Source organism: Ursus maritimus, unplaced genomic scaffold (assembly GCF_017311325.1).
Source record: "Ursus maritimus isolate PB19 unplaced genomic scaffold, ASM1731132v1 scaffold_2, whole genome shotgun sequence".
NCBI lineage: Eukaryota > Metazoa > Chordata > Mammalia > Carnivora > Ursidae > Ursus > Ursus maritimus.
In genome coordinates, this window is record NW_024424452.1 from 35,858,761 (window position 1) to 35,870,337 (window position 11,577).

The 11,577-nt window shown below is 48.1% G+C and overlaps 1 protein-coding gene across 1 annotated transcript in view; it reads left to right on the forward strand.

Annotated features, from left to right (window-relative positions):
• LOC103668810 (CREB binding protein) overlaps positions 1 to 11,577 on the forward strand; it is a 122,111-nt gene that overhangs the window by 49,087 nt on the left and 61,447 nt on the right. Inside the window, exon 3 of the mRNA XM_040635409.1 lies at positions 4,234 to 4,410. Coding sequence (XP_040491343.1) covers positions 4,234 to 4,410 — 177 coding nt within the window. The remainder of the gene's footprint in view (positions 1 to 4,233; positions 4,411 to 11,577) is intronic.

Below are 11,577 nucleotides of genomic sequence, written 5' to 3' on the forward strand. Positions count from 1 at the left end.
GCATCGGCTGTCCTGTCCTTCTGTGGACGGCTGTCACTCACCTCCTTGCCAGATAGCTCAGGACTTCAGCAGGTTTCGATTGATGGGCCTGATACTGTTCCCACAGTTTCCTTCAGACACTCTGTTTCAGTAGTAAAGGCTAGTGTAGGTGTTGTTCAAGTTTCTCCACCCCCCATTGTTTATTTATTTATTTGAGAGCGCGTGTGCACATCCACAAGCTGGGGGAGCTGGGGGAGAGGCAGAGGGAGAAGCAGGTTCTGCGCTGAGCCAGGGAGCCCGACGTGGTACTTGATCCCAGGACCCTGGGATCATGACCTGAGCCGGAGGCAGACGCTTCACTGACTGAGCCACCCAGACGTCTACCCCTTGTTCAGGTTTCTTGAACTAAACTCTAAAGAGATATTTTCTGTTTGGATCTCGTGCTTTAGAGCCCTCCTTTGCCTAATACGTAATCCACATCCCTGTGTGGTGGGGGTGGGTAGGCCTCTGGATCTGGCACTAGTAATTTTCCCTCCTTCTTACCTAGTTTGTGCTTTCCTGTGCACAGAGACTGCCATCTACATGTCTTACTTTCTTGTTGAAGTGAGAGTCACAGACAACAGAATGAGTAGGTATTCCAGTGAGTGATCCACCTGGTTACAGGAATGTTCTCTCATGGGAGAATGTGGTAGACCCATAAGGCATTATTTAATGTAGATTTCATTATACGAGAACTTGCCCTTTTTTAGGTACTTAAATCGTCTGCGTTTCCTATTTCTTGAGATTGAGCTTGAATTCAATGCTTAAAGGAGCTCCAGAAGAATAGAGTTAACATGTGTGGGCTGTTGCTGAATGAGGCAGAATATAAATATTAATTCCATAGGCTTTAATTTTTTTGTACATTATATAAATTTTACCGTCAGTTGAACCGTTGCCTATTTCTGCTGTTCTGCCTTTAGAATTTTATTGAAAATATTACATGGTAGTTCTCTAGCAGCCTTATGCCAGATCCTGATAAACTTCAGTTGCAAATAAAGCCAAGTTTACACAATTGTTATCAAGTAACTGTTGGGAAATTAGAACAAATATGTAGATATTTATTAATTGGAATTAGACACTTTGATTTTACAACTTCAGTATGAGCCTTGTTGCTAAAAATGTGTGTTAGCCTCGACTCCGGACCACATGTATTCAGTCTGATCAGAGGAGAATAAATGTAGACCAGGAATTCAGAAATCTACAAATCTCTAGAAGCAGATCGCTTTTACCCCAAACTGCAGCCTAGGACTGGAGAGTAGCCTTCAGTTCTACCAGGTTCTGTCAAGACAGGCTAAGACGGGGCGGGGGGGGGGGTGTAGCTGGCGGCGGCCCTTTGTGGGACTGTCCGTTGGTTTTCCTGTTCACCCTGACTGGTTAGGGTCAGCCTGGGGCTGGCTCTGGAACAGAGGGAGCAGAGCCTGACCCCCCCACAGGTATCTTGGACTCACTGTGCTTGATCTCTGGAGGTGTGTGTTGTCAGGATGACATTTTCCCGTTTTTTAAATGTATAGTCCCTTGTGAGCTGGACATTGCTTACCTACCATCTGTGATCTTTGACTTTACCTTGGTTCTTGCCCTGTGAGGATCAAAACCACGTCAAGATAGTTTTCTTCATTGTTGATTGGATGGTCAAGAAGAAAAAGTGACAAGAAATCTGTCAGAGTGGGACGCCTGGGGCGGCTCAGTCAGGTAGACATCTGCCTTCAGCTCAGGGCATGATCTCAGGGTCCTGGGATCGAGTCCCATATTGGACTCATTGCTCAGCAGGGAGCCTGCTGCTCCCTGTGCTTGCCACTCCTGCTTGTGCTCTCTCTCCGACAAATAAATAAATAAATAAAAATCTTAAAAAAAAAAAAAAAAAGAAAAAAGAAATCTGTCAGAGTACATCAAACACTCTGAAACATTTGGTTCAGCCAGTTAGAAAGTGCTTTGCCCAGAGGCTCACCAGGCAAGTAGTACCCAACTGAGCAGACCACCTACCCACCGCATTTTCACCCTGGCAAGACAGTTCTAGAAATGGGTTTTTCAAAAACAGGCTGGATGAACTTTGAGACTCACAGAACTCCTTTGGGAGTTCATTGGCCTCTTGATGTTTACTTCTCTCTGCACCAAAGGGGTGACAGCCTTGAACGAGTGTGAATAGGAGGACAGTTACTTCTCCTTCCCACCCTCTAGCTGCTGCCCACTTTGGTTTGTTGATGCTAGAAACTTCCACAACAACATTGATTTTCTTGTTTGTTGGATTGGTGGCTCTAAAGAGTGCACTCTGTGGCGTGTGGGAGAGTTGCATCTACACGTGCTCAAGACCGGGCATGGCTCACAGCAGGCACCTCAGGAAGTCCTGGCCAGCCGCGAGGACAGGGCAAATTCATGGAGGCGTGAATGGTGCACATGCCTTCTAGCATACGTGGTCCTAGGTAAAGAAACTTTAAATGAAATCTAAGAATTAGAAATCCTAACTATTTTTTTTCTGCAAATTCGTGGGCCTTTACGAACAGGGTTTGATTTTATTCAATAAAACAATTTCTGAGAGAAATAATTACTGCATGGAGTTAATTTGGGGTAATATTTTTTGAAAATACAAGTTCTTGCTTCAGTCCTTCAAAGTTTCAGGTAACACCTGAAGGAACCTAGTCGAGAATCAGAAATGCCCGTTACGTTAAGTTTCCTGAGCTACCTTGTCGCTTTGGTTAAATCCTCTGAACTGAAAGTTGAGTGTAATTATTGGGCTTTTGAGATTTTGTTTTTGTTTCAGTTACTCAGGTTGAATTTGAAATTCAATTGAATTTAAATTTGTTTCCATTCACTCAAGGGAAGCAAATAGGGCAAAAGTGGCAACTGGAATGTGTTCAGTTTCAAAAAGGTGAAAATGTCAGCCGTGAGGGCCATACCTAGAAGCCACCTGCGCATGTGAACGTGCTCAGGAACAAGCTCTTCTTGCTTATACTGGTTTGTCTTTATTTGTGTTTTTATGTGGACATTTCAGTTGAAAAAGGTCAGCTGTGGTGAGCGTTGGTTTGTTTGCAACCTAAAATCTTAGAGCTGAAAGAAATAATGTAATTATTCTTGTTGAAGACACTCTGCGTACAGGTGAGGTCAGGGTCCGTAGGAGGAGTGAATGGAAGTTGCACGGCGGCAGCGGTTCCTGGTCCGTGTGGGGTCGGCTGGGAGAGCCGAGCCATGGTTTCTTGATTGCGGGGAGCGCTCTTCCCTAGGAGGTCCTCCCTCAGGGGACCCTTCCTCCCATTTTCCAAACATCAGACTCACCAAGACACCAGAGGAGTAGAGCGAGCACTAGGCAATAGGTAGCGTATTAGAGCTTTGAGGAAAAGCATGGGCAGGCAACCAGAGAAGCCAGTCTCTCCGGAGTGGCCGGCGGGGCAGGGTGTCGCTGCAGGGCTCCTGAGCTCACTGCCGTACGGTCATGGGCGGACGGGAGCTGGGGGGAGGCATAGATGGGGGTTCCTCCTTCCTGTTCATGCCTTTAGCTACTGTGTGTTTTATTTTATTTCACTAATTAAAAAAAATAACTTATTTATGGCGCACTCAGACTTGTGATATTAAAGAAGATAGTAAAGCAGCCCCCACACCTGTCACCTAGTTAGGAGTTAGCAACATATGGCAGTAGCTTTTCATCTAGGCCCCCCTCTCGCCGCTACCCCTTGTCTCCTGGGATTATTTTAAAGTGAATCCCAGGGGTCATGTCATTTCTTTGTCAACATGCCACTGCGTAGTTTGAGCTAATGGAAACAAAGTTTCAATCTGATGGGGGAACTTGAAAGAAAGTAGTTACTCAGGGAGTGGTTCAGGATCAAACTCAAGGAACTCCCCTTTGTCAGTGATTCTGGAAGCTCTTGTTTTCCAGGTGATTTCCTTCATATGTTGCTGCCGCTGTCGGGGCATGGGGGTGTGAGGGTGAGGAGTACGGCTGGGGTGAGGGTGGAAAGGCGCTGGCTCTTGGGATGGTGGTTAAGGAGGAGCAGGCAGAGCGGTTGGGAGCGGCTTCTTGCCCTTCTGCCTTTAGTGTGCAGCCGTTAGAGCAAGTTGCTCTGTTCATAATCCAAACGGAACCTGGAGAATGAGCCTTCAATTTGTAATTAAAATGAGGGTTTCACAAGAATTAATGATTTTTTGCTTCAGTGGGTCAAAGGTGAGCATTTCTGAGGCCTTTCTTGTATGACATGTGACAGCTCACGTTGCCTCTTTCTGTTTCAGATGGGAATGACTGGTAACACAAGTCCATTCGGACAGCCCTTTAGTCAAACTGGAGGGCAGCAAATGGGAGCCCCTGGAGTGAACCCCCAGTTATCCAGCAAACAGAGCATGGTCAATAGTTTGCCTCCCTTCCCTACAGACATCAAGAATGCTTCAGTCACCAATGTGCCAAACATGGTAAGTTGTCCTTGGCCCTCAGGCTGTGGTCTCCAGGGGGTGCTTTGGCGTGTGGAGTGTGTCATGCTAACTGTGGAGATCTGCAGCTGGCCGTGTGTCATGGGTGACAGGAGAAGAGAAGTACTCACAAGGAGCCCTCTCTCGGTGAGTTTGCACTTCCTTTGATGAGCTGGCAGCCGGAGGCTGGGTATCGGTGGCTCAGCCGGTCCTCCCCGCTCCTCCCCGCTCCCTCTGTGCCAGAGGAGCTTCATGGCAGTGGTGGAGCAGTAGAGAGCTGGGCTTTTCTCACACTTCCTGTTCGTGCTTCAGGCTGTCCAGAGAAGCCCATCGAAGGGCCTTTATCTCCGAGAACCATAGTGTGCCTGGGAGATGAGCTGTTGTGTCCATCTTGATAGAGGGTTTCACGTGTGTTTCTTCTTCCTGAAATTTCCTGCCTGTAAGAGAAGCTAGTCTTGGAACCTCCTAGCCTAACTAACCAAGATAGGAATGGGAAAATAGCTCCTTTTGCCCTGCAAAATGGAATCTTTTAAAATTCCAAACCCTGAGGGGCAAGTGTGTTCTTTTGTCAGACTTCACTGTGCCTTTGGTGGTCGGTCGAGGCCAGCTGTCTTCTTCCCCGGGCTTGTTGCTGGGGACCTGCCCGCCCTTCTGAGCTGCCATCCACGTAGTTTGTGCAGTAGCGGTTTTGAAAGGCTCAGAAGAAAGCTGGGGATTATATTCAGAAAAGCATCATCATCATTGGTTTGTCTTTTGATTTTTAAAAACTTTTTCTTTATCTTATCTATGAAGATACCACAGAGAATTCCTGTATATCTGTCACTTGGCTTCTCCTGATGTTAGCATCTTATGTAACCTTGGTACAGTTGTCACAACTAAGAAATTGACATTGCTTGCAATACTTACAGTTTTGAGGCTGTCGGAAGTGGAGGGGGGGAGTTGGATTACTCTTAGATTTTGCTAAAATCAGAAAATGGAGTAAGAGCAAGGTGTCCTGATCAAGTATTATCTCTGTTGCATTCTTCCTTCTTTAAAAAAAAAGGGGGTACAAGTAATAAAATGTGTTCTCCAACTACTTAAAGTTTTTACCGCTTTATTTCTTCTGATCATCTCCCCATAACGTCCCTGGATCTGCTGCTCTCCTTGCAGTAACATTTTGTTGCCAGGATTGTCCTGTTCTCAGTGGTGTAAACCCAGAACCCCAGTCAAAGCCACCACTCCCTGGGTCGGCTTCTCTGTGCTCTGGGGCAGCACAGGACCTGGCACCCATACTGTCCCTGCTCTTCCTTTTCCAGTCTCCTCATGTGGACTCGAGTGTGGCGATCATCCCCTGAGCTCAGCCAGAGTGGGAGTGTGTCCTTCTGTACAGACAGTCTGTGTTTTGTAGTCTGGGAAACCCCACCTTACATTTTCCTCCCTTCTCTCTTTTCAGATCTTCCCCAGCCCATTTTCCCCATCTTCTCTCCTTTACCTACAGCTTGGTGGCAGAGTGCCTTTGCCTTGGGTTCCCCCGCCTGCCTCTGCTCCTGGGGACTGAATTCCTGGCAGTGGTGTGCATGTCAGGGGCAGGTTCATTCTGGACTGTAGAGAGGCTTCTGGTTCCCTTCACCTGTGCCAGGGCTGGTGGGGACGGTGGGGACAGCCCTTTGGTCTGGGGCAGGGCTTCTTTCTCCCTCGGCACTATTGACATTTGGGGCTGGATCTTTCTCTTTTGTGAGGGCCATCCTGTGACTCGTGCCGCTCACCCACCAGATGCTCACAGCCCTTCCTCTCTCCCCACAGTCGCCCCAGGTAAGAACACTAGCATTCTGTCCTCTGTCTGTGTTCGTGACATTCTGGCTCTCTCCATCCCCATCTTTTTCTCTCCCTCTGCCTTCCGACTACACTCTTTCTTAATCGTTCCTCCCCCCACAGCCTTCTCAGAATATCAGGGTAAACTGAGGAAGTGGTTTGGTCTGTAGAGCTGTACTGTTGGCCTAGCCACCACTGTCCCACAGGGGTGTGCGTGGACTTTGACAGAGATCCCCAGTAGGTGCCTTTGGAGGGAAGGCTTTGAGTGCTGTCCTCAGACATTTACCTGGAGTGCATGGGGCCGACTTTGCCAGCATGTGTGTTTATGAGGAAGTATGGCCCAGTTGCAGCCTTGGTGCTGTTGGGATGAGAACCAGAGGGGACTGGCAGAGACCTGGGACAGCCAGTGCACAGTTTGCCTGCGATCTAAGTGTCCTCATGCCCTGCGGTTTATTTTTATAACAGCCTCTTAAAAGACATTACTACGTGTCCTATTTTACAGACGAGGAAGTTGAGGGTCTTAGCGGTTTTCATTTGTTCAAGGCTCTGTAGCTCCTGTCTGCAACGCCTAAAGCTCTTTTTAATAATGCCTGGTATCATGTTTTAGCAGCCCTGAGTCCACTGGGCATGCTAGCCTGTTTATGTCGCTTCCTTGAGCATGTTTTGTGGTCTTCCTTAAATTTTCTAAATTATATTTGACCCCTTGGGATCTATGGGTTTTTTTTTTCCACAGTGAGGGAAAGAAGGTAGCAAAAACTGGGTGTCTTTAATGGGGGAAAAAAAGAATATGAAGTCTTGATCTTACTTGCAGTGTTTTTGGTCATCCTTTGGGGAATAATCTTTTAAAACCCCACTGGATCTGGTGTACCAGATAGGTCAGGGCTCTGGCGCCGCATCACCTGATGCCCTGGTCGTGCTCTTCATGGAGAGATTTTAAGCTACTCAGTCATTGGTCATGGGTTGCTTGCTTTTCTCTTCTCCTAGTTTCTGGAGGATTCCGGCATCCCTAGGTTGTGTTGAGAAAGGATGGGGATATGGCCATCCCTTTAATTCACCCCATTTGTCGAATACCTTCTCCTGGCCCATGTGCTCCCTGGATGCAGGTGTGAATGAGCTCACCCCTCGTTCATGAAATTTGGTTGGTGGTGATGGAGGACAAATAATCACAAAATACACATGGCCCTGGGTGAGGTTGACACAGGGACCTCCTTAGGCCAAACCAAAGAGGGACATGTAAGGGCAAGGTCAGAAGATGAGCAGGAGCCATAGAGACCTGGGGACACTGGGAGAGCGTTGGCTTGTGTAGGGACCAGAGGGCAGCCAGCGGGAAAGGCGACTCTCAAAAGAGTGGAGAGTGGCATACAGGAGTGTTGGGGGCCCAGCAGGAGCCAGCTCAGGGAGGGCTTTGGGTGGCAGGGGCACTGCAGTGGTCTAGACTAGAGGGTGCACTTGATCATGGAGGGAGGGGACAGGAGACCAGACAAGGTTTACCACAGGAACAGAAGTGTGGGGCCACCACATAAGGTGACTTGGTCGGTGGGGGAACCATTTACAGAGCTGGGGGAGAGACAGACTGGAGAGGGGTGAGGACGAGGTGACAGAGGGGAGGGCGTTTGTAATTGTGCTTCATGTGTGTCCCTTTTGAGATGCTCGTGAGATGTCCAGGTGGGGGCGTCAGGCCAGCAGGTGGGCATACAGTAGCACAGGGGGTCAGAGAGCCCTGCAGGGGAGACAAGGTGGTGGAGGAGCTGGGTAATGGGATATCTCTGCAGCTGAGAGAGGAGGAGGACATTTGAACAGGAGGAGATGGCGAGTCAGGTGCCGGGGCAGAAGAGTGTGCCCGGAACATGTGGGGTCAGTCTGCGGGAGGGTCTTTCTTCTTTGAAGTCAGTGCTCACGGAGACCTGTGGATATGCTCTGTTGTCCCCCACAGGGTTCCCAGCCGTCATCATCCTCTGGGATGTGCTGGGGGGCTCGGCGGGCGGGGGGGGCGCCCTCCGGGCCCCTGGTGCAGGTGGGGTCGTTGTTGAGGGCTCACAGATTCTCAGGATGATATTCCAAAGCAAATTGGCACAGTTTCCTAAATTTTCAAATGTATCTCATTACAGTTCTATGTTTGGCCATCGTGTTTGTAATTTCTTAACTTTCTACAGATTATTTAAGTTTGTTAGGAATTTCACCATATTATTGTGTTTCATGATTCTAAGATGCACTTTTTTTTTCAGATTGTAGTATCTCCGAAATCAGGTTTGTTTTAGAAGTAATCAAGATTTATTTAGATCTAATAAAATACAGTATGTATGCTATTTTACTTGTTCATAATTTGAATTAATAGTAGTGACATAATAGTTAAACATACATATTCACTGTATAGTGTTCCAGAACAGCTTTCATGGATAGAAGGATTTTTTAATTATTTAAATTTTACTGACAAAAGAACAGGAGCACATTTTGGTTGGGGGAGAGTTTAGGTGATCTTTCTGTGGACTGGGATTGAGGTCCGTGTAGCCCATCTTGAAGGAGGGGTGTGCACAAGGACGTGTGAGGAAGCAGAGAGGGGAGACATAGTTCCCAGGCAGTGCTCTGGAAGAGGAGGCCCCCTCATTCCTGGTGATACTGTCCTGTCTGCCCCTTTCATCTGGAAAAGTCCTAACACACAAAGCTGGGGAGGAGGGATGGACATCAGACCTCATTTGGGACTGGAGTTGTCAGGTCATTGCTGACCTTTACAGAGGTACAGGATGGTTTTTAAAGGAGCCTTGTTAAGAAGTGGAACACATCTTAGGTTTATCTAATCTGAGAAAGTTTGGTGACCAGAGGGGCCTCCTCATCAGGTTCTCCCATGGACTCTCCTGTGGGGCTCCCAGAAGTAGTCTCCTGCAGGTTTCTTTCTAATAGGAAGTTCTGGGGTGGGGGTGTTTTGTTGTTGTTCTTGTTTGGTTTGGCACTTTTGTTTGTTTGTTGAAAAAAACTAAGAACTGTGACGGAGATGTCCCCATTCTTAAAGTTGTAATGCGGGACATCGGGAGTGCCGCTTATTTAAAATTGCTCACGAGAATGTGTTGGGATTCACATTGGTCCCCATCTCACAGGAGTTTGAAGTGGCAGCTTCAGGTGAGGCCCCCAGATCACTGCTGGTCCAGGTCTGTCCAAGGGAGGAAAGCATGGAGGCCTGTGCGTGCAGGGGAGGGCTGTAGACTGTCTTCTCTGTCCTGCCAGAACGACGTAGCTGGGACTGTGCCGTTAGCTGCATGGGGGTGACAGGCAATTAGCCATGGCCAGTGCGAGGCCCTCTGTGCATCTTAGGGTTTTGTCTCTGTTTCTCAAGGTGTGTCCGTGGACCCACTGTGTCAGAGTGACTGGCTCCTGGACCCCATCCACTCTTCCTGGTCAGACTCTCTTGGAGGAGAGTGGGGAATCTCTGCTTTTGTGGTCACTATTCAGTTTTTTCGTTCTCGGAACCACTCAGTTTCTTCTGAGGCAGTTCAGGAGAATCACCCAATAGGTGGGTTTATCGTTCTTTCTTTTAACATTGGAATCTGCACTTTTAAACAAGCTGCTCCGGCAACTCAGATGTAGAAGACCATTTTCCAGAGCCTCTGTCCATTATGGTGTTGGCAGCCTGCTCTCCAGCTGTCCTGCTGTCGAGGCGGCTGATTTTGTTGGTCTCTGTGTCCACGTTAGTACCTCAGAAGGCTTCTCCCAACCCGTTAGTATTATTCTCATAATTTTCTGTCTCCTGTGTCCAGTTTCTGATCACTGAGGGGTCAAGACTTGAAATGACCAAGCAGGGTGAAGCTTTGTGAACCCAGGGGTTCCCTGCAGAGATGCTCCCCTTCCCATAACCCAGTACACTAGCTCCCTGTACTTCACAGCAGGAACTTACAGTCACTGATCGGTTGATAGTTAACTCCCTCCACCCCAGGACTGAGGAGAGCCCTCCTGTCATTCTGGGGAAATGAACAGCGAGGGAGCGGTCACACCAGCTCAGTTCACTCCATAGTTAGGAATGGTGCCTCAGTACTTGAACTGGGAAGCATGGGCAAAGTCTAGGAAGTAAGTGTGTGTCATTACTAGTAACCTCAATGTTTGTGTATTTTTAAGAGTTGACATCTGCTTCTCTCATCTTACTCTTTCACCTGTATCTTGAAGATCCCTCAGAGAATGTGGATGCAGGGCCTTTGAATAACTTAGTTTAGAATTCTTACCAGTAGCTGTGTAAATTCTTGCTACTGTTTAAACTTTTGTTTTGGCAGTAAGTATCAGCTGGGAACTAGCCTAAGCACAAAATAGGATACTTTGCAAATACCAGGAAACTATAAATCGAGAAAAATGAACAACGTCCCTTGATATCAGACATAGCATAGGGATTGCAAGTACTCAGTCAGGGTCATCTGACTTTCTTTCCAGGGTCTGATTAGTACAGCCCTTTCTTCAGCCACCCCCTCTAGGTAGCAGCTCTCATTATCTCCAGAGGCACTCTGGTCGCGCTTGCTATTGAGTAGAGAGCCCGCAGGAAGGTCTAAGGCTGGGCCGTGTCCCCACTGACTGCACCTGCCTGTCAGCCCCCAGTGCATCCGAAGTTCACCAGGCATTTCTCTTTTTTTTTTTTTTTTTAAGATTTTATTTATTTTTATTTTACAGAGATAGAGACAGCCAGCGAGAGAGGGAACACAAGCAGGGGGAGTGGGAGACGAAGAAGCAGGCTCATAGCGGAAGAGCCTGATGTGGGGCTCGATCCCATAACGCCAGGATCACGCCCTGAGCTGAAGGCAGACGCTTAACCGCTGTGCCATCCAGGCGCCCCTCACCAGGCATTTCTGAGGGGTGAGGTGGCCCTTTGAAGAACTCTGTAGAGAGCACGCTTGGTCTGGGTGGGGACAGTCGTAGCTCGTGCCGGAGTCAGCACCGTCTGCCACCGCATCTGAAGTGCCAGAAGCCGATTTCCCCTTCCCTTTCCATGCCGCCTGAAACGGCCCTGAGGCTCACGTCACCAGACACCAATGTGTCACAAGAGGAATTTGCCAAATTATCAAATACTTACTGTGATAAGTATTCCTGAAGAATGTGTTCACGTGTGCTGATGATATTCAAGAAGGATATTTCGTAAAACTTTTTGGTAAATTGGTAATTCTCATGATGTGGTCATTTGGTGAATGGGCCTGATATTGAGACCCTTGGTCTGGTGGCCTGTCACCTTGGCCGTCAGAATAGATCCAGCACATTCTATCTTTTAGGGTTTATTTGTGCAGAAGCAGGTAATCCCTCGCCCCTCCTTGGCAGACCAACTCCAGTTTGGTAGGAGTGACCTTGAGGCTTGAGGCTGGGGAGATAATGGGGAGTGTGTCCACGTGTTAGTCCCAGGCCTTTGCTGCCACC